The sequence below is a fragment of the Daucus carota genome, chromosome 7 (assembly GCF_001625215.2).
Source record: "Daucus carota subsp. sativus chromosome 7, DH1 v3.0, whole genome shotgun sequence".
Classification (NCBI taxonomy): Eukaryota; Viridiplantae; Streptophyta; class Magnoliopsida; order Apiales; family Apiaceae; genus Daucus; species Daucus carota.
This window is the reverse complement of record NC_030387.2, coordinates 33,131,334-33,153,506: the sequence shown is the minus strand read 5'-3', so window position 1 is coordinate 33,153,506 and position 22,173 is coordinate 33,131,334. Positions and strand designations below refer to the sequence as shown.

The 22,173-nt window shown below is 32.6% G+C and overlaps 3 protein-coding genes and 1 non-coding gene across 5 annotated transcripts; 2 read left to right on the top strand and 2 right to left on the bottom strand.

The window, feature by feature from the left end:
- Positions 1-3,073: 3,073 nt before the first annotated feature.
- On the top strand, positions 3,074-3,147 carry TRNAI-AAU (transfer RNA isoleucine (anticodon AAU)). Its single transcript has one exon. It is a non-coding gene; the product is annotated as a tRNA-Ile (tRNA).
- A 313-nt stretch (positions 3,148-3,460) lies between these two features.
- Positions 3,461-4,795, bottom strand: LOC108194938 (myb-related protein 340). Its single transcript, XM_017361875.2, has 3 exons — positions 4,607-4,795; positions 4,165-4,294; positions 3,461-4,080 (listed from the first exon to the last, which is right to left on the bottom strand). Exons 1-3 carry the CDS (start codon positions 4,734-4,736, stop codon positions 3,639-3,641), a joined length of 702 nt encoding a protein of 233 aa, XP_017217364.1. The 5' UTR covers positions 4,737-4,795; the 3' UTR covers positions 3,461-3,638.
- Positions 4,796-9,731: 4,936 nt separating this feature from the next.
- Positions 9,732-17,291, top strand: LOC108196587 (tRNA (guanine(26)-N(2))-dimethyltransferase 2). 2 transcript variants are annotated; one of them, XM_064081186.1, is made up of 13 exons: positions 9,732-10,013; positions 11,778-12,062; positions 12,210-12,297; positions 12,770-12,891; positions 13,103-13,242; positions 13,365-13,437; positions 13,536-13,624; positions 13,719-13,824; positions 14,299-14,511; positions 15,588-15,782; positions 16,063-16,140; positions 16,624-16,825; positions 16,963-17,291. In XM_064081186.1, the coding sequence occupies exons 1-13, from the start codon at positions 9,870-9,872 to the stop codon at positions 16,977-16,979; spliced, it is 1,752 nt and encodes a 583-aa protein (XP_063937256.1). In that variant the 5' UTR covers positions 9,732-9,869; the 3' UTR covers positions 16,980-17,291. The 2 variants fall into 2 exon arrangements, with proteins under 2 accessions (XP_063937256.1, XP_063937255.1); XM_064081185.1 differs by having other exon boundaries at positions 16,624-17,291.
- Positions 17,292-18,407: 1,116 nt separating this feature from the next.
- Positions 18,408-21,763, bottom strand: LOC108193941 (cytochrome P450 85A1). The gene is made up of 9 exons (XM_017360799.2): positions 21,319-21,763; positions 20,704-21,025; positions 20,298-20,447; positions 19,968-20,213; positions 19,787-19,873; positions 19,603-19,681; positions 18,966-19,072; positions 18,756-18,880; positions 18,408-18,654 (listed from the first exon to the last, which is right to left on the bottom strand). Exons 1-9 carry the CDS (start codon positions 21,507-21,509, stop codon positions 18,567-18,569), a joined length of 1,395 nt encoding a protein of 464 aa, XP_017216288.1. The 5' UTR covers positions 21,510-21,763; the 3' UTR covers positions 18,408-18,566.
- Between the last annotated feature and the right edge of the window lie 410 nt (positions 21,764-22,173).

Sequence of the window (22,173 nt, the reverse complement as noted above, 5' to 3'; positions counted from 1 at the left end):
CTTCTCACCCCTGGTCCAACAGGACCGATAACAAATAAAGCAACATAGACTGCCCGACTTTGGCTACCGTCTACTTGTTCAATCCAATAAATGAAGGACAAAACAGTACTAGGAAAAAAAAAATGTGATCATGGTCCATGGCCCCGGCCATAGACTTTTAGAGCATGTCGAATCAAATTGATTATAATAATTGATGTCCAGATCATAATAATTGATTAAATTAGACTTGCAATATATTATTTGATGCATCTAAAAAATTAAGTTCTTAAATTTTGGACTATTTTTTTACCAAACAGGCCAAAAATGCTGCTACAGTAAAATTTTGATAATGTGTAGGAGGCGAAGAATGTGTGTGTTGTGTACTACAGTACATAAGTAACACTTCCCAAAGAAATTCATAAAAACCAAAACCTGATAAGTTGAGGAGGGGAGTGTGTACGAAAGAACTGTGTATGAATCGGAAAGGAACGTGATCTGGGGCTAGGTGTCGACGCCTGGTTCGCCCAGATGACAGATGTCGAGCTGTCAACTGCGAATCTTTTCGCATTTGCAGTGCTCTGCTATCACACAGGAACTCTGGATCCTTTATAATAAGTAGGAGTATAGTCTTGTACATGCTCCAGCTACACCGTTTGTCGCTTTCGCTTTACTACCTCTCCTTATTATCTGCCAGTTCCATCACTGTTTTTCGGAGAGCACCCTAATTTCCGTTTTTCTATTGCATTTTATTGTGGTACAGTAATTTCTTCATTCTCTCGGGTAAGAGTTCTTTTTCGTGTCACGGGTTGTGTTCGTGTTAGCAATAGTGTCAATTTCAGTTCAAATTAAAATTATAAAAAATTGAATAAAACTGAAAAACAAAAATTTTAGAAATGAAATTCTAATTTCGAGTTATTTCGGGTTGATCGGATGATTTTGGGATCACTTTCAATTTTGTCTCAATAAATGGTGTTGAGAGTTCAGATCAGGTTTGGGTCGGGTTCGGGTCGTGTCTGATATTACCCGCTTTGGGGCCTTTTTTTCCCCACTTTTTTCCCTGTGCAGTACTATTCATTATTCGACAATTCGATAATAGCAATTAGCACAGTATTTATTTTTCTTTACTCTTCCTAGTACGAGTAATAATTTATCGGCATTTTTCTCTTTCTTTTTTACTTTTCTTTATCATCCCAGTATTAACAAATTTATGACGTATAACATATTAGATTGTATATAAAAATATTAGCTTTATATCAAATTTTAATAAAATATGTATCGAGTTGTCCTTCAATTATATGTTAAAATAATTCATCACACGGGTAGGTTTTCATTTTGAATACAAAGCAAGTAAAAAGTTGGTTGTTTCATCAGCTAGAACATAATCGTCATAACTAAGACTGAGAATCGTTTAATTTAACACAAAATATTTAATTTTTTTAATAATTTAAATAATATACTATCACGAGTTCAAGACGCGAGTACATCAACAACATGTTCAAATTATATCTTTCATTTAATCTAACAATATATATTAATAAATCAATCTATTATTATTTTAAATAGTTTTAGTTTATCGTTTATGTTGAAATTTAAAAAAATTAATATAATTATTTAAACGTATATAGAAGATTATAAGATATTAAAGATTACCTAAATTATACTATATAAAGAAAATCCATAGATTAAGTTAGTATATTATTAAAACTAGCTTCTTAACCCGTGCGAAGCACGGGTTGCTTAAATTATTTTCCCAATATATATTGTATCTCTTTGTTCATCTTTCTCAAATTGAGATAATTTATATTATAAAAATAATTTAAATTTAATATTATTCATAATTTAAGTCATATTATGTTGATGTATATGTGTACACATCTATCCTCACCATTATCATGTTTATTAAAAAATATAAATACAAAAATATACATTATTTAAAATTTTATTATATAATTAAATTATCACTCTTCTAAAAGTATTGAAATTTTGATATAAAAAATGAAATTCTTGCCGAATCACAGTCTTTGTCATATAGTTATGTGTTATATTTATAATTATTCGTATATATAGATATATGATTTTATTAAATCATAATAATGAAATATTTTAAAAATCGGCCGATTAATCGATAATCGGACGGATTTTTAACTGGATTTGGCAAAATTCAGTTAAATCGATGATTAATTGGTTAATATGTGTCTATAATGTGTGTGTGTGTATGTATGTATATATGCACACACATATCCTCACTATCATGATATTTATTAAAATATAAATACAAAAAACATACACTATTTAAAATTTTATTATATAATTAAATTACCACTCACCTAAAATTATTAAAAAATTGATGTAAGAAATGAGATTCCTGCCGAATCAGAGTCTTTGTAATATAGTTATATATTGTATTTATAACTATTCTAATATATATATATGTATGTATATATATAATTTTATTAAATCGTAATAATTAAATATCATTTATAGATACATACAATTTTCTAAAAAATGGTGATTAACCGATTAATGTATAGTTTTACGGATTTCGTTCCGATTTGACAAAAAGTTGCTCTATTATATTAATCATTCAAAAAAATGGCTATTAACCGATTAATGTATAGTTGGACGGATTTTGATCCGATTTGGCAAAAAGTTGCTCTATTAGATTAATCATCCTGATTAATCACAGATTTTCTGATTTATACTTTCGACAACACTAGATATTTATTTTTTTATTATTAAATCATAATTATAAATATAATATACGTATATGTATTGAAGTTTTAATTTAAAAGTAATTAATGTAAATTAATGATTACACATTAATGGCTAATAAATACGTTAGTATTAAAAGTCAATAATAACCTTGATATATATAAATATATGTATAATGAGCAAAGAGCATATTTGTCATTTTGAATTAAATTACTCAAAGTTCTTCTATTAGATATATAATAGATAGATAATAGATAATAGATAATAGATGTATTATGAAAGTAAATTGTTAAAATGTATTATGGTAAAAGTAAATTATTAAAATTTCCAAACACTGCTGGCGACCGAAAGAGGATTCATCTGTTAGAAAATTGGAACATCTGGCCTATTAGCTCAGCTGGTTAGAGCGTCGTGCTAATAACGCGAAGGTCGCAGGTTCAAGACCTGCATGGGCCATATATTTTTTCTCCCTTGTTTACCTAATCTCATTTTTTTAGTGTTATATGATGGTCCTTTTCACTGCCCACCCTTTCCGAATGTTGAGAAGCCACCTACATCAATTCCTATCATATCACAATTAACTTACGATATGTAGGACGAATCATAAATAATGAGCCCATTGCTTTGGAGTTTGCTGATGTAAACATAGCATTCAATATGCAACTGAAATCAGTTAATCATTTTAATTTCAAAGTAGGAAAACAATTCTTGCACTGATATATATGCTGCATAGTATATGAAGATTGGGTACTTAAAATTGGTATGATCAAATAAGGGGAATATGAGATGCACAGAATGTCTCCAAGACTCCAAACAAAGTATTACTGTAATAGAATAGCTGATGCCACTTTTGCTTACAATCGAATGTATTTTTAATAATCTATCTAGAGAAACAATTATAGAATTGATTTCTGGATTACTAGTGTGTTAGTGTACAAGTTGTTTCCCTAGCAGCGGATCCCAGTATGCGGATCATCAAGGTTCCAAAAGCTACCCCATAAGTCATCCAGTGTAATTGTGTCTGAACAAGATGCAATTTCTTGATTAATGTAGTAATTAATCATAGGGGATGAAGACGGATAATAATTAGTCATATTCGGGTGAGCAAATCCCATCTCTTGATTGCCTTGTGGCGGCGTTGTTATATCTACTTTCTCAGTTATGTTCACCTCTCCATGATCATCATCCTGAGTGGCCGGTATGTCATTCTTCATAAAATGAACATTTTCTGCTGTTTGTTGGATAGAATTGTTTGGCATCCCATGTCCTTCGGCTCTTCGTCTGGCTTGTTTCTGGTATGGCCTTGTCTTGATCTTGAAATGAGTTCTCCAGTAGTTTTTAATCTCATTGTCTGTTCTTCCAGGCAAGTATCTAGCAATGGTAGACCATCTGTCCATAAACATGCAATTTAATGACAACAAGAAGTTGCAGCTAAGCACATGAGAAATGTACACATGAATATAAATTGCTTACTTGTTTCCCCACAAGGCATGCAGCTCAATGATGATGCCTTCTTCCTGTGGTGTCAGATTTCCTTTCTTAAGACCAGGCCTTAAATAGTTCACCCACCTCAGTCTGCAACTCTTTCCGCTCCTATTCAGGCCTATATAAATGAACAATTCAAACAAATTAGCAATTTCTAAAACCAAGTCCAAGACATAGTATGCGTACATGTTACCTCCGTGAATCTCACTCTAAGAGCGGATTCCTAAAAATACATAAGATTGCATTTGGGAACATGTATTTCATTTTTCAAATTCTCGGTTTTAAACTAGCATTTGAATATCCTGGATTTCAAATGAATTCAAAATCCAACTTTTTTTGTGTATCAAAACATGTCATTTGATCAAATACAAGATTTTAAATGAAATCCAAGTTTTCAAACAGACGATAAAAATAATCAACAAATGCATACCTGAATACTTGGAAACAGAACTCCATCTTCCATCACCATGCAAGTTTATATACTCACTAAGCAGCTTGTCTTCCTCAGGAGTCCATGGACCTTTTCTCCAACCTTGCTCACTCCCACTGTTACAACTCATAATTAAAATTACTAAACCAACTAATTACTTACTTCACTTCTGTTAATCTGAAGTTAATTGTCTCCAATTTGCAAGACAAGCATGCGTTTCACTTATATACCCTGTTGAAATCAGTCAATTCCATGTCCTTTTCTCAACACTACACCATGCATGATGATTCATTACCACCAACTATTTCACCAGATCAGTCTTTCCATTATTTTAATCACATCTTATTCCCTTAATTTCATTCTTAACCATCCAACGTTGAGCATGTGTGTATTTCGAATCTATGTCTTTCCTTTGTGTGTCCGATATTATGTCACCAAGATTTACCCCTAGTTTCTAAAACTTAATCATCACAAATCTCAAGTAATTAAGATTATAAAATCTTGATTATAGCTTACTAAGCTAATGGGTGGTTGTAATTGTTTCCCTTGAAAGCGGCTTATGATCCAATCACATAACAACACTTGTTCATGCACAACCCTTGGACAGAATGCTTTATAGATCTCTACTTATAACAGTGATGTTTTAATTGTTTAAGCATTGAAATAGAAGCTTCCAGGAATGCTAATTAAGGTAATGCGGCATTAAAAAAATATAATTAAGATTAGGACAATGAGTCACTCTTGGACACGTGGTGTGGTAAATAGTTAAGTAAGATATATGTGGATGGTGTGGCTTGATTTAGTTGGTTATTGTCATTAATCTATGTACATAATGCCATTTATAGGTAATGATGGTATGATTAATTAATTAATTAAAAAACTGTTAATAAAGTTTGCTGCTGCGAGATTAGCAAGGGGTTCAAGATCTTGCAAAGAATATGGATGTTTGAAGAATCCAAAAGGCACTGATTTGATAGTCGGAACAAGATTCAAGATGATGTACTTCCTTTTGAGTTTAACGTTAAAATAATACTCCCTCCGTTTCTTTTTTCTTTTCCTATTTGTGATGTCAGTACTGTTCATAACATGAGGCAAATTACTAATTTACATCTAATCTATAAAACTAAATATAGTCATGAGTGATTTTGTTAGATTCGTATTCACGAGCATTTTAATACGGTGAAGTTTTTATATTTAATACTACTACGAAATGAAAGATATTAACGATCAAAAATGTGTATTGGCAAACGTGAAAAGTACAAATAGGAAAAGTATTTAGAGACGGAGGGAGTACATGAATTAACATACAATGAATTAGATTAAAGGACACGATTATTTGATTAATTGGTGGTTAATTCTAAGATGGTTACAGTTGTACGTGCGAATGGTAAAGAATTTGATGACGAGGGATATCATATCAAAAAATATGTTCTATGCGTGTTTTATACTTGGATTTGATTGTAATTATTTATATCATAGTCATATAGTAATTTGGAAGATGCAATGTATGCGTCCCGTACCTTTGTCTTGCCTGTTTTGGATTTGATATGTGGTATCTTATTCTTACACAGCCGATCTATCCGTGGCTTATCTTTCAAATATAGATACAAATATATATATAAGAATATTAATTTTATAATAGTTTTTTTGTTTGAAGCTTTTATTTGTTTAAATAACTTGTGTCCTGTGTGGTTTTGATCGTAATCTCTTTAACTAAATGATAGTGGCCTTTTCAAAATTAGAGGTTTGGGGCAAAATTAGAGGTTTATGATGGTTTAGAGGTTTGATCATTAGAATCTGCTATATATGGTAGCTAATTTTGAGAAAGTTATTTTGAGGAGTTTTTTGGATTAAAGGTTTTAGTTTGTGTCACAAAAGCTAATCAATCAGTTATTTATCAAACAGTTTTACGAGAAACAGCTAATTCAATCCGATAGTCAAAACATCTATTTCAATCTGCTAATCAAAATATCGCTAACCGCTAATTTTCAAATAAAATCGATGATTATTTAATTTCGAGAACAAGCTATCTAGCTATTTGTATCCCAACATGTTCTATCCCAGCACTACTATGTTAGTGATTACCCCAGTTTGAAATTGTGATTATGATTTAATGTGATAAATAATATTTTAACATTATTTTTTGAATAAGTTATCAATGATTTATGAATTATTAAAAATATAATAATAAAATAAATATGATCTATGAGTAATTTATGATTTATAAGTAATTTCTATCTAATTATATTTGGATGGTTACAAAAGCACCGCATACTTTCTAACAATCCCTTTTTGTGAAATGTTTTTATGAATTTTAAATTCTATAATTTATAATACTTTTTTTATATACATATAGCTTGTAATCTTTATTTGTATATTTGAAAAATATTTTGATTATATTATTTTATTTGTCCAAAAAGTTTACTCTTTGAGAAATTTCATTAGTTTTACTCATCTAGAAATTTGATTTAAATTTAACAAATAACAAAAAAGAATATGAATAAAAAATTTCTAGATATATTTAAATCAAATTATACATATAATCATATTTATAACTTACAAATGTTATAATCATATTTATAATTCAACCAAAATCCATTATAAATATAGAGTTAGGTTTCGTAGACAAAAACATTGGAGTACAAGTTATAATTTTTTAGTTTAATCAAAAATAATATCTTTTATTATCCAAATTTTTATGTAATTCATCATTTATAAGTTGTAATAAACAAATTATTAATCAATCAATAATATTTTTCAACTTTAACAAGTATTAAGATTCATGTTTTGCTTATTAGTTATACTAGCCTTTAACCCGTGCGAAGCACGGGCGGGTATATAATTCGTAATTTATTATTTATAATTTAAATTTTAACATCATTTTATTAGTATTTTAGTATTAACGGATTGAATTTTAATTAAATTATATTATTCAGCTGACTATATTTTCACCCGATTACTTAAAAATGGACAAACCCTAATATATATATATATATATATATATATATATATATTAAATTTAGTAACGTAGATTTAAAAATAAAAAAATCAGAAAATTCAAATATTTTCCACACATAGCCAATCGTGTAATACTTTTGAAAGATTTAGTAAATCAATCGAATTTCAATATAATTTTGTAATTTTGGTTTTTTGACAACAATAACTTTTAAGATTAGAGTTGGAAAAAGTTATATAATGGTTCGTGTTTATATTGAGATAGAACACGTTAAAATTAAAAAGAGTTATATGAAGGTTCTTATTAAAAGAAGATGTTCAAAATTGTATATTTATAATTTTATTCATAACATCATTATAATTTTATTTATAACATCATTATAATTTTTTTAATGAAATATTATATAATAATGGATTGTTATGAGTGTTTTTAGGATTTGAAACTGTTTAACAATATAATACTAATAGACTCCACATTTGTAGACTTGTAGTAGCAAAAGGAGAGTACCAAACCAAAAAATATAACTAAAATCTTGGACTACAAATTATACCCATGTTGGCTTATTATAGTATAGTATAGATTGCGGGACATTATTTATAAAAGTAACTGTTCTACGTTTTGATTACGATGTTTATATTGTAGGACAAAAACAAATAAATTTAAATGATTAAATTATATTTTTTTTCCAATTCTTTATTCCAATACTCCAATATTTTTGTCTACTCCATAAAATTTAACTTTATAAATATAATTTTAAAAAATTTGATATTTAGAAATTATATTTGGTTACATCTAATAAATTGTGTTTGCATGTTCTTGAATGTGAAAATGTTGAAAACCTGAATCCTCCATCTCTCTCGCTCCGACTCCTCCATTTCTCTCCTTCCTTGTTTCTCCTCCCAAACCGTCCTCTCCAGGCCCAAACTCTTCCGTTTTTTTCCTCCCTCTTTTGGGCTATCTCGTCGCTCAGGCTTTTCGGTTTTCGAACTCTTAAACAAAGCAAAACTTTTTTTTAAAAACAAAAAACAAAACTTTTTAAAAATCAAAATTATAGTTTCAGACAACCTATATTAAAAATGTTTTTTTTTAAAAATATTTTGAATGATTTTTATTTAATTAGTATAATTTTCTGTTTAACATATTTATCCATTAAATTTATATTCCCTCTGTCCCTCTCATTTCTTTACAAATCTCTAAAAAATGTATTAATGTACAAATAATAATATGAATATTTGCCTAATCAATTACTCCCTCCGTGCTAATAGATTATATACATTTGGTGTGGATACGGAGATAAAAAAAAAGAAAAAGTGTAAAAAAGAGTAAAGTTAGATGAAAAGTGAGTAAAATGACGGGACCCATTTATATTTAATAATGGATTTGTGAATTGTGATAGTATAGGAAATTAGTGAGTGTAATAGTGTTTATATTATTATGAAATGACGATAGTGAAATAAAGTAGTTGGTGTGATGGTGTTTTATATTATTAAAAGTTATTATTTTAGAAATGTATAAAAATTATGGGACATCCCAAAAAGAAAACTATATAGAAATGACTAGAACGGAGGGAATATATATTATTAATTTTTGAACAAAATTACTTATTTTATTAATGCCCGTCTTGTATTATAAGTGACTTCATGATTCAAACCAAATAAATGTTGGACAACATTATCTCAATCATAAATTATAAAATAACTTGAAATCAATACAATATTAATTGTTAAGATTGTAATATTAAAAATAATATAAGAATCCAGATATTTGAACGGTAGATTTCTTCATGTACATTAATATTAGAAACAAATAATATATTAATAATAATTTTTTGCAAATGAGAGATTAAAAATATACAATAATATTAGAAATTAATATTCTCGCCAACTCCCTTTATCTTTTTAACATTTTTTAGACTTCTTATTAAATATAATTATAAATTCTAGTTTAAAAAAATTTGTAAAAAAATATCATTTCTCCATATTATATCTTAATCAATATAAATATGAAAATATTAAAAAATAATTATTCAGTTTTCATAATTATAATTTTTTAATGTACTATAATTCAAATTGCAGTATCAAAAAACCGAGCTTATAGTACAATAATAATTTTCAAAACTAAATAAATAAACAACAAAAATAGACACATATAAACCACTATAATATTCTATTAGACTGACAAAAGATCTTACATACGATTTAAACCCTGTTCTTTCTTTCTCGCACCCCTTCTCCGCCGCCACAACCACCACCACCCCTTCTCCGCCGCTCAGTAAAAAGTCTTGGATTATTAGCTTTGTCTTTAGTCATGGGAGGTGAAAAGACAGGGGAAGTAGAGAAACAAGAAAGCAAGGGCACGTCTTTTGATATCAATGATTTCACTGTTATCAAAGAGGGTGAAGCTGAGATCCTCATGCATACAAAGAATGCTGTATTTTATAACAAAGCACAGGTTTTTTTTTAATTTGTATCATTGTGGGTTTTTGATGGGTTTATGACTAAAGATTGAGTATGGGATACTGGGTAGGGAAAAAAATAGATCTTGAATGCTTGTTCTTTTCTGCTTCCGGATGAGTGTCAATTGATTTTGTTGAGAATTGGTAGGGGTCCTGATGATGATTAATTAATTGACATGGTTTGCATCTGTTTATATGTATGTTATCGTTATGAGGTCTTAATTCTAGGTTATATTTACTAAGTTATTATAAAGCTGTAATTTTTAGGTAATATGTAGCGAGTCGTATTGAGTGATAAAAACCTTGAGGATTCTTGAAAACCAGAGTTCATGCATTTTCTTATATTGTACTCTACACTAGTTGGTACCAAAGTATTCAATAATGTTGTGAGAAAATAAATAATATTATTAGGTTATTTGTATGCACCATTAGACAAAAATTGGGTTTTTTGTGAGGGTCATTAGTTCAAACAGAAGGTCAAATATAAATATATAATGATTATTTGGGTTCTGATATTTTGAGTAAAAATTGTTCATGTGTAAACATTAATGATATTAATCCTGAATATGCAATTGGGTTCTTTTGTGAAAGAAGAGGATAACGTGAGTATGCAACAAATACAAATGGAGATTATATTAAAAGTTCATCATATGGAGCTGGATCTTAGGCTGAGAGTTCATAATTATGGAACATGTAATCTTGATTCATGACAACTAATAAGCTACTAGTCATCTCTCTATTAATGCATATAAGTTGGGAACCTAAGATGTTTCTCAAGTCCTAAAATGTTAAGATTATAGGGGATATGGTGGTTCTAGGCTTCTAGCACAGTATCTGAAATTTTTGACGAGAGCTCTTAAGAACCATCAAAACCTGGGTCATTGCTCTGAGATTTAATTTAATCGATGGTCCTCCTTTGGAACAAATCGGTGCTACATCTTAATATCTTTGAGTCAAATGACTTTAGCGGCTGGTTTCTCACTCTTCAAGTTTAATGGCCTAAATCCCATGAGCTTTTCAAATTAGGTTTCAGGAAATATAGTAACTCAATACAATCCTTTTACCTGTGGGATTCAAGGGCACAGTGACACCATTGGTTGGCGAATCTGAAATTTTTTAGGTTGAATAATTGTTGCCAAATAAGACCCTCACTGCAGAGTAGCAAAGCTTGAACAATATGGAAAACTTTTAGCTGAGATGTTGCTTGGTTCTATTGCTTCTGGTTCTTACCGAATTTATGAGGTTTAAAGTTTGAAACCCTACTAGGCTACTACACATAGAATATGAATAGTATGATTGTAGACTGCTTAATTTAGCCCAACATGAGGAATGAAGCTTTCTGGAACTGTACTATGCAAAAGTCAAATGTTATCATTGTTTAAGTAGTCGTTCTGCTTCTACTTTGTTTATTACTTTGTCTTTACGTGTGATTTATGTTGGTGGGATTTTATATATGACAAGGAAGCTTAACCATAAGGAATGGGAAATCACCTTTTAATTAAATAGCTAGCTTACTGTCTTCTGTTTTGCCATAACTTAATATTTATAATGGTCTTTTTCTTATTCGGTTGTATTCACTCACAGAATTAATTTAGAAGTTTTTTCAGAGACCTAGACGAATAAATAGAATTTAGTGGAGGTGATACAATATTGCTGCAATTTCCTGCTTGTTCACCAACAAACAGCATAACTTCTGCTCTTTCCTTTTGGTGTTTGTCTAGTACTGAGAAATAACTTTAATTGATCTATTTGAAAAACAGGTTAACAACAGAGATATATCTATTGCTGTCTTGAGGGCATTTATATCCAAACGTAAACAAGAACATGAAGCATATTCATCACGAAGGAAAAAAACACCAGCGAAGACGCAAGAAATTCCCTCTTCTGAACCGAAAGCACCTGCCGACTCGGTTAATGGAACCGTGAATGGTAAGCATGAAGCTTCAGAACCTCTTGATGAGAATGAGGCGTGTAGAATTGTAGAAGAACCACGTGAAACCCAAGAAAAAGTCCGAAAAGAACTCAAACCACCAAGAGTGTTAGAGGTTGATTATTTCTGCTTTTTTTTTTTTTTGTTAAAATTTACTTTTGTTTTATGAACCATGTAATTGCTCATTTATGTACAATACCACATTTGTACTGTTTGACCAAATAGCTAAACTTATGCAAAGGCTTTCTATGTGTGTTTATAGGCTCTGTCAGCTTCAGGTTTAAGGGCTCTCAGGTATGCACGCGAAGTTGAAGAAATTGGTAAAGTTGTGGCACTGGACAATGATCCAGGTACCGTCAAAACTTTTCAATCATGTTCTTGATACTCCCTAAATAGGGGAAATAATAGCAGCAGATGTTACTAACTTCTTAATAGAGAATAAAACAATAATATATACTTGGAATATCAGTGACGCTGAACATTTAAACATCTGATAACAAACATATTCATGTAGTATTTTATAACAGAGATAAATGCTCAATACATCATCAGTGTTATACTTACTGCAGATAAAATCAAAGTGTTCCATTCAATCGCCATAAAACAATTAGCTATTCACGTAATTCATCACATATTATAGTTCCTGTAACTCAGCCTCATAATCTAGAAATACACATTCCCAAAGTTAAAATATCTTAAATTTCTGCATGCTTTAATAATCCTGTGTTTATTTTTTAATAAATGTTGAATTTCGTTCAGTGATTTAGGATTAGTTTCAAGTTAAAACCGCCTCCCGAACCATAAACAATTGCTCTTTTGCAGCCTCTGTTGAAGCATGTAAAAGAAACATTATATTTAATGGGTCAGCAGCATCTGCAAAAGTAGATTCGGAACTTGCTGATGCCCGAGTTTATATGCTCACACACCCTAATGAATTTGACATGGTATGATTTTGTTATTTATTGTATATTTTTAGACTCGGGTACTCTCTGAAGTTCCTAATGTACGTATTTTACAACTTTAATTTACTAGATTCCAGCAAATGACTATTAGATTGAACCATTGGACTAGTCATATATACCTGTGGTTCTGGAGAAGTTTGATATATATTTATTTTGGGTAATGTTCCTTCTTACTATCCCCTTTCTATGTCAGGTTGATCTTGATCCTTATGGTTCACCCTCCGTGTTCCTGGACTCTGCAGTTCAATCAGTTGTTGATGGAGGCATGTTAATGTGTACTGCAACTGATATGGCAGTTCTCTGCGGCGGTAATGGAGAGGTTTGCTATTCAAAGTAAGGTCCTATTCCATATGGCCTGATCTAAATAGTGAACTTATATAAGTAGCTTACACTATACTTGGGAAGAGATAAAAGAGGTAAAATGTTTGCTAATTTTTGACTGCTTGTGTAACTAGATATGGTTCTTATCCTTTGAGAGGAAAATATTGCCACGAAATGGCTTTGCGGATCCTTCTTTCCTGCATTGAGGTAAACTCTCTCTCAAAAGCATCTGTACTTACAAAGCAAATTCTCCATCTTATTACATTTTCAAGAGTTATGGATTTCGATGGCTTCGTCAATTGCAGAGCCATGCAAATCGTTACAAACGATATATCGTTCCTGTCTTGTCTGTTCAGATGGACTTCTATGTACGTGTTTTTGTCCGTGTATACACGTAAGTATCTGTATTATTTTTATATTTTTTTCGGGGAAGAGGAGGTTGACTGGGTACTAGAGTACTGACTAGTATATAAAATTGTTGTTTACAGCTCAGCGAGTGCCATGAAGAATACTCCTCTTAAGCTCTCGTACATTTACCAGTGTGTTGGGTGTGATTCTTTTCATCTCCAGCCAATTGGGAGGACTGTGTCCAAGGTATAGTAGTTTAATTGTTTTTTTCTTCACGCCGCACATTGTGCTTCCTTTGTACTTAATAAACTGGACTAGAAAATCACAGAAACCATATCATGTTGCCATTGTGTCTGTCCGCCTTTCATACTTCAACCTTTTTCATGTGAATGACTGTTCGTTAGTTCTTAAAGTTTCGGTACATTATATGAATCTCACACAATGATGCTGGCTAATTTTAAATGTATCCCTACCTTAGTTTGGTGGGTTTGTATATTGAGTTCTCATTTGAAAAGTCGATGAGTTTGAAGTAGTTGGTATACATGTAACGTTTTAGTATTGTCTTGTACAGATGAATATTTATTAATTAGTCATAAATGAATCTCAACCCTATGCTGATAGAATATTAATATTTTAGAATTTCTGCATCTAGAATCTTAACGTTGTGATTGTGTCATGTCTAACTCTAATTTATTTGTTTCTTTGCATTTTATTCTCCAGAATAACAGTGTGAGATATCTTCCTGGGTTTGGTCCTGCTGTTCCTCAAGAGTGTAGCGATTGTGGTAAATCATATAATATGGGTGGACCCATATGGTCTGCTCCAATCCACGATCAAGAATGGGTCACATCCATCTTAGAGGATGTTAAAAGTATGAAAGATCGGTATCCTGCGTATGAAAGAATTTCTGCTGTATTGACAACAATTTCAGAGGTTTGTATATATGAAAACCTCGGGAAACAAAATATAAGGTCCCAAGGATTAATTGATTTAAGTTACTTTCTTCTAATGATCATAACCTTATATATTTTTTATTATTATCCCTTCATGATGCATTTACACCTTTGTCCTTGCTGTGGCAACTATATTATGTATTTTTGAATACTTTGTCTCCATTATGCAGTTACATTAATCCTGGTGATTTACATAGATGCAGATATCTCTTGTACATGCTGTCTCTTTTATTTGTTGGTCCTGTTTGGATAACAGTGTTCACATGTCTTCAAAACTGTTGCTCCTTCATTTTACGTGGGAATAGTATATTTTAGGTGGTTGTGCTTCTGAAATTAGTATGATCCCGTGATCAGTATCTTGATGCATTCTTTTTAGATATATCCTATTATTTTGATTGCCCAAATCTAAGGAACTTATGGTTAAAGCTGCTTTGACACAACATATATTCGAAAAATGGCCCCAAATCTCAAATATTCTTGGAGTAATGCCCAAAATAACAAAGTTAGAAAAAATGGCCCCAAATACCAGTTAGAGACGCTGATAATCTAGCGTTTTCAATTTTGGGATGAAAACGCTAGATCGTGTAGCGTTGTGCTGTTTTAACCCCAGCAAAACGCTACATCGTGTAGCGTCTATTAGGGTTAACCTATTTAGACGCCAGACGATGTAGCGTTCTAATTTAGGTAAACCTAATTAGAGCGTTCTGTTAGGATAACCTAACAGAACGCTACATCGTCTAGCGTTTTTGGTAGATAACCAAGACGTTGGACGATGTGGTGTTACTAAATGGTAGTTGGGGGCCATTTTTCTGGATTCTGATATTTAGGGCATTAATCATGAATATGCGGGTATTCAGGGCCAAACACCCATATATTCATTTAGAGGCAGCAACTTAAATGCTTTGATATCATGGTGAAGAGGTTCTTAAATTGTGTGTATAAATTTTGTGTTAAATTGTTGAAGTGCGTCTGATTGTTACTTGTACTCACTCTTGCAGCTGCATATCTTGACTTCTGTGCTCATTAGTTATGCTTCCTTTTTTTTTTTTCCCTCAGGAACTACCCGATGTTCCTCTCTTTCTGAGTTTGCACAATCTCTGTGCAACGCTGAAATGTACTTCCCCCTCCGCTGTTATATTCCGATCTGCTGTCATAAATGCTGGATATCGTATATCAGGAACTCATGTAAATCCATTAGGATTAAAATCAGATGCTCCTATGAATGTCATATGGGATATCATGCGTTGCTGGGTAAGAACCATATATTTATACATACTCTCTACTGCTTACTTGGTCCTAGGTCATAATCAGGTTATGGTCCTTTTCCTCTGAGCAAGAATGTGGGTGCTGCTTTAATCTATCTACTTTTATGTAGTAATGGTTTCATGCATGGGTATCTGAAGCAGCACTACTGCATTTGGAGTTAGGACTAGCATAGTGTAGCTTTTTGGACTTTCAGACTTGCAAATTGCATTAGCAGATCATTTTCATATAGCCTCTGTAAAGCTGATATATTTTTTTCTTGCATTAGATAAAAAGTCACCCTGTTAAAGCTCAAGCACCAGATCAAGCTGGAAGCGTGATACTTTCAAAGGAACCAACACTTGAGGTATAATTTACCATGAACAAGTCTTTACCCTTGTGTTTCTTTTAAGTATATCCTTGTTTGCCAGGGATACACTAGGAAGGTCGTATGATTATGGATACCCCCTTCTTTTTTCTTCTGTCATCAAATATTGTTTGATGAAATTAATATATCCAAACTCCACTTATTTGGTCCAAGATCTTGAGCATCCTAGACTGTATACACGTAGCTGTACATTGCAGAATTGTTCCTTATGTTTTATGAATTGTTTATCTTTCTGAACATGCAATCATTTTTTTACTACATAAAGACATTGCAGTCGAGGGGTATCCTCGTTTTTAACAAGATGCAGGTGGTTTAGCCTCTGTGAAGGCATGGGTGTGTGTGTATATAATAATCTGTCCTCAAAAATGGAAAGAATTGTGATAATCTGGTCGTGTAGGTTACATATCTATCAGTTTTTGTTAAAAGTTATTCTAATCCCCAATCTGATTTGTTCCATCACAGGCCAATTTTGCCCGGGCTGTTGCATCCCTTAGCAAGGCACAATCCAAGAAGGTGGCACGCTTTCTGCCTAATCCAGAGAGACACTGGGGGCCAAAGCTTAGGGCAGGTCGTACCATCACTAGCAAACATGTATCTCTTTTGGGTCCAGAAGCACTAAAGGGAATCAGTGAACATGAAGGCGGTGATGAGCCTGAGGCCAAGCGTAAGAAGACAGAAGACACTCCTTCAATTTCGTGAAAACATAAAGAGTTCATCTTTCATCAGCAGTCATCATGACTTGCCCTATACCAGTTTAAGGCTCTTTCAAGTCTCTGATCATGTTTCTGCATTTTCCTGCAGAGAGAAACCACCTGTAAGCTCAGCCTACCATCAAGTTGAGTAATATTGAAATGCCTTCACGAAACTGAAGGTTAGAACCATTTGTATGCCAGTGTGTCATGAATTTTGAAGCAGCAGCACGAAATTTTGTTTTTTTACTTTGCATCATCATTAAATTCTGTAACAATATATATTCATTCGTTTCCTGATTCCAATGGAACTAAGCGACAAGTGAACTTGAAAAATTTATTTGTTGAATTATAGATGGCACTAGCAGGCAATTGGAATATCTAATAATGATAATGCTTCTTATATATTCCTATATATAATACAGGTATTTATTCAATGAATGTCGTAGTTAGCAACTAGTAGTCAAGTTTTCTGTAACTTTTTAACTCTGAGCTTTTTTTCCCAAGGGAACTTGATTTTTCAGAGCAACTATGCCTTAGTTTTCTCTTGCATTTCTGATTATAGGTACTTGGTCTGCCCCTTTTGGCCCATGCAAGTATGCCACTATACATAAGAAATGTTAGTCCAGTTCTACCCATGAATACAATAAGAAATGTCAATTCTGGTTCTATTTGCTTCTCACTTTCTGCTTACCTCTCACTTTCTATCTTATCTTCACCAATATTTGGGGGTGCAATTCTACAGCCTTGGGTCATTGCAAGATTACTGCTGTATTTTCTTTTCCTTATTTCAAGTCAAATCGTTATATTATTTGCCAATAGTTCCTTCTAAAGCAATTTCCGAAAAACCTTAGGGGTTGCCTCTGGGCATGTAGCTGAGTTGCCGGGAACATTGGTTATTGACCGCAAGAACTCGTGATAATTTATTATATTTTTATTTTTCACCATTGTATGTGAAAGTTAAGCAGAGTGATATAATTTGTGTTTTTTACAAATGTTGCTCAACAATATGGTGATTTTAGACACAAAAATAATGCTTGGTGCTTGTGTGGATAAGGCAGAGATGTGAATGTGAAGTGTAGCTGTGTAGTTCTCTTTGTTTTTAGTTCCATGGTTTCATTAAATTTATTTGATGTTTCTTCATGTGCTTTATCTATGACTCTTGACCATCAGTCATTGTTTGATATTGAGCTCTTGGCTCCAAGCACAAATAAAGCCTGTCTAGATTTTCTTCCGCCACATTGTTAGTCTTCCTCACAGTTTACGAGATTCATATTCACTTTTGTCTACTTCACAAAGTTGATAATAAATTTATGTTTAGTCCCTCTCGGTGCACAAAATATTTGTTTTTTATCTTGTTTAGTCATAGTCGATTTGTTATAGTCGGTTCATCAAGGATTATATTTTTCTTTACTCTCTTCAATATCTTATTCAGATCATGTCTATTTTTCGAGTCGTACTCAATTTATAAATCTTTTGATTAGTCGCGGTCTAAGCATCATTTTAGTCGGTTTGTAGTTTAGTCGTCTTCGCATGATCTAAAAGCATTTTGATATATGCAGAAAATATCATTATTTGATTAGTTTAGCAGAAATGAAGCACATGAAATAATTATAATTAATTTCTACTACTAAGTTAGAGAAAATTATTGTACACCCTTGTCACTCACCCTTATATCCTACTTCTCTTCTGTACATATTTACCTAGCTAGATTAGTTAGTAATCTGAAACCCTAATATGTAACCCATTTGGTGCTTCAACTCTTGGAAATTTCATCAGCTTATCTCCTCCAACTTCTTCCCATCTGCATTTACACACATTTACCTCAATCAGTAAAAAAACTCAAAATTTACTCTTCCGCTGCTCAATTACGTAAACAGTAAAAAAACTGCGGTTAATAATTACCTGTATTTAGTTACGAAGTAATGCAAGAAGGTTGAAATTTCAGCCACCCCGAGTTCCTTTCCAGGACATTGTCTAGTACCACCTCCGAATATAAAAAAGTAGTTTTGAGCATCCATGCTCTTGTCCTGTATTTTTTAAAAATTACAGATTAGTCACTCAAATTCAATATTTTTCTGAGATAACTAATCACTAAGCTGGAGCTTCACTAACCAGCCATCTCCAGGGATTAAATGTAAGTGGCTCAGGGTATAGCCGGGAGTCATAGTTGATTTCCCGAGTATAAACATATATTCTCCATCCTTCAGGAATCACATAACCTGGAAAAACAGAGGAAAATGAGGTCAGATTAGCTGTTTCACAGTAGTACTGTTGACTGGACCATGGTATAAAATATTACTCAATAATTTTTTCTGTTCTGTCATTCCCTTGATTTAATAGAAATCAAATATTCTCGGTATATCTAAGTCTAAGTCGGATCTCGGTAGTTGGTTATACTGGGAGTAGAGTGGTTGTTTACGTAAAAAAACGTTTTTTCAGATTACTCAATGATATTATTTAACTTTTGTATATTCTTTAAAATAAGTAATAAAAAGAGTAGGACCATGACCGAAATGTTCTGGTTGGCATGGTAGGTATACCATGTGGATCATGATATGTAGGGTTTTCGAAAGGAAGATGATCCCAAATCATAGACATTTAATTTAAGCATACCATCTTTTATATATTTCTAATCAGAAAAGCAAATAAAAAGTACCATAGCACATTTCCTAGAGCCCATAAATCACTAGTACAGCAAGATACAATTCATAAATGTAAATTTTTAATCCTTAATTTCCAAGTGACTTACCATTCAGTTCCATTTCTTTAGTTGTTTTCCTCAAAACCCCATTAACAATTGTAGCTAATCTGGATGTCTCAAAGATCACCTGCAACATCATTACCATCATAAACATAATTAATAATTAAGCTCATTAAGAATTATGTTTATCTAGCATATGCAAAGTGTTTAATTAAGTCGTAAATGAACTTACAGCGCGCGTAAATCTCATGGATTTGTAGTCATTCCAATTAATCGGATCCTCTGGCCTTTTCTTTTCTCTGATTGCCAAATGTTCTTTCTGTTGAAAAAAACAATAATCATGTTACTAAATAAAGTTTGGAAAAACAGAACACTAACTGAAACTGATAAATATGATTATGTTGTTGACTTACTCTGAGTTCTTGAAGAACCCTTGGATGATCATGAAGATATTTGACAGCCATCATTGAAGTAGTTGAAACAGTTTCATAGCCAGAGTACAAGATTGTAATAATTTGATCAATTATCTCTTCATCACTAAGCTTGTATCTATTCTCCTCAGTGTTCATAAGATGAGCCAGCATGTCATTATGTGTTTCCTGAGAGGCCCTCCTCTCCTCTAAAAGTTTTCTCAACATGCTAACAATGCTCTGCCTTGCCTGTCACATAAATTCGCAAATTTATGAATAAACTTGAACCATTCATCTTACGCTTCTAAATTATAGCACGCGAGCGCACATTACCTGGAAGCCACGGCCATAGTTTGTATTAGGGAGGTTGATTGGCAACGAAAGAGTCCCCAAAACTAGCTTAAAGAATTCAGGCATGAACTCTTGACACATTGAGCTGGACTCTAAACCAGCAATCTGCTTGAGTGAAGACATAAACGCCATCTGCGTAAAAAATAGTAAAACAGAGTTATTAGAAAAGTCCGATGATCATTCGACTTCGCACAAGGTCATGAGTTCGAATTCTCGCCAAGGGCCCCAGGCACGGGTCCTCCCTAACAAGATCATTCATAACTATATTTAGCCTTATAAACTAAATGTAAATTAATAATTTATTTCATGTTACGAACAGTCCCGACATATCAAACAGGAAAAGTAAAAGGAAACGGAGGGAATAATTTAGCTTGTGACAACTACATACCTCTTTGGTTTTCTCTTGAATATCAATGATTCTGCCATTCCAGCTGCTGAGATGAGATCTCATAAAATCATCGATTTTGGGCAAGAGGGTATCTCTGATCATAGGGGGGCTAACAAGAGCCAGCAATGCCCCTCTCATGTTCTTGTGAGTGGAGCCATGGACAGCTGCTATGTTACATTTCCCTAATATGTCAAGCATGGACTGTGGATAACCAGGTACAAGCCCTTTTGCTTCATTCATGAGTATATATTTGTTCAGCTCTGGATCCATAGAAACTATTGTAGGACAGCCCAATATGTGGGACTTGAAAACATTTCCAAACCTGACATATAATGTATATTTCAATCACAAATGATCATAATCACTATCTAAAATGTGTTCCAGGGAGATTACTATGATTAAAAATCAAGAAAATGGCTCATTATCATACTTGAGAAATGTACTTAACCACACAACAAACAGTTTTCACATCCTGGACCACTTAAACACAAAGACAATGTGCACCAGGCACTAAAAATAGCAACTATATGAAATAAAAACAGGTTTAAATAGACAGACAGGGTCTGAAACATTTCACTTAAACAAAAAAGCAAACAGAGAGAACTGAAGAATCACCTTGCTCTTTGGTTTTTCATGAAAGCTGGGCCTTGTTTGAGGAACTCAGTGGTCTCACCAAAAAGTGGCCAGCCCATAGTCCCCGGAGGCAACCCTTTCTTCCTGTACTTAACTTCATTCCATCTCAACAAAGCTGTGCTCAAGAGACAGAGTCCCAAAACCACACCAAACAGGACTATAAAAACAGCCATTGAAGTAAATAACACTCTCTCCGGGAGAGATGAGAGAAAAGAGAGAGAGAGATTATGGCTGTGGAGAGAGATGTTCTGTGACTGGCATGGGCTTAATGATATGTTCTGTTCTGGTTTGAGCTAGGTGAAGCGTGTGTGTATATATAGGCCTGAGGACTGCCATATACATAGAGAGAGGGAATAAAAAAGTCTATATTAATACGCCAAAACGATGCCACCCTACATGGGGAGGGACCCTAGTGATGAACATCAAGTAATTAATATTTTTATGCGCCCCCCTCGACCATTTAATTCAAACTGGCAAAACTTTTGTTACTTTCACTATGCATCAATACTGATTTTCTCAGTCCCGCACGAGCTGCTAGAATTCACAGTCTTGGGAAGTGAGAACACGGGGGGAGGTATTCAACAGAGGGTCGGGTGTGTTCGGCTGAGGGAAGTGCCGCTGATATTAAAATAAGTGTTTGTCGTTTAAAATAAAAGACCAAAAAAAAGTTAAAATTTTGTTACAACTTATAAATGATTAAATGTTTTAGAAAAAAGAATATAAGTTATGAAATAAAATTCCTGTTTCTTTCTTAGAAGCAAGAGAAGTATAAGCTGTTTGTCTAGATAAGTAGTAGAAGTATTTTCAAGAGGTTGAGAATGCTGACTTCTTTCAGCA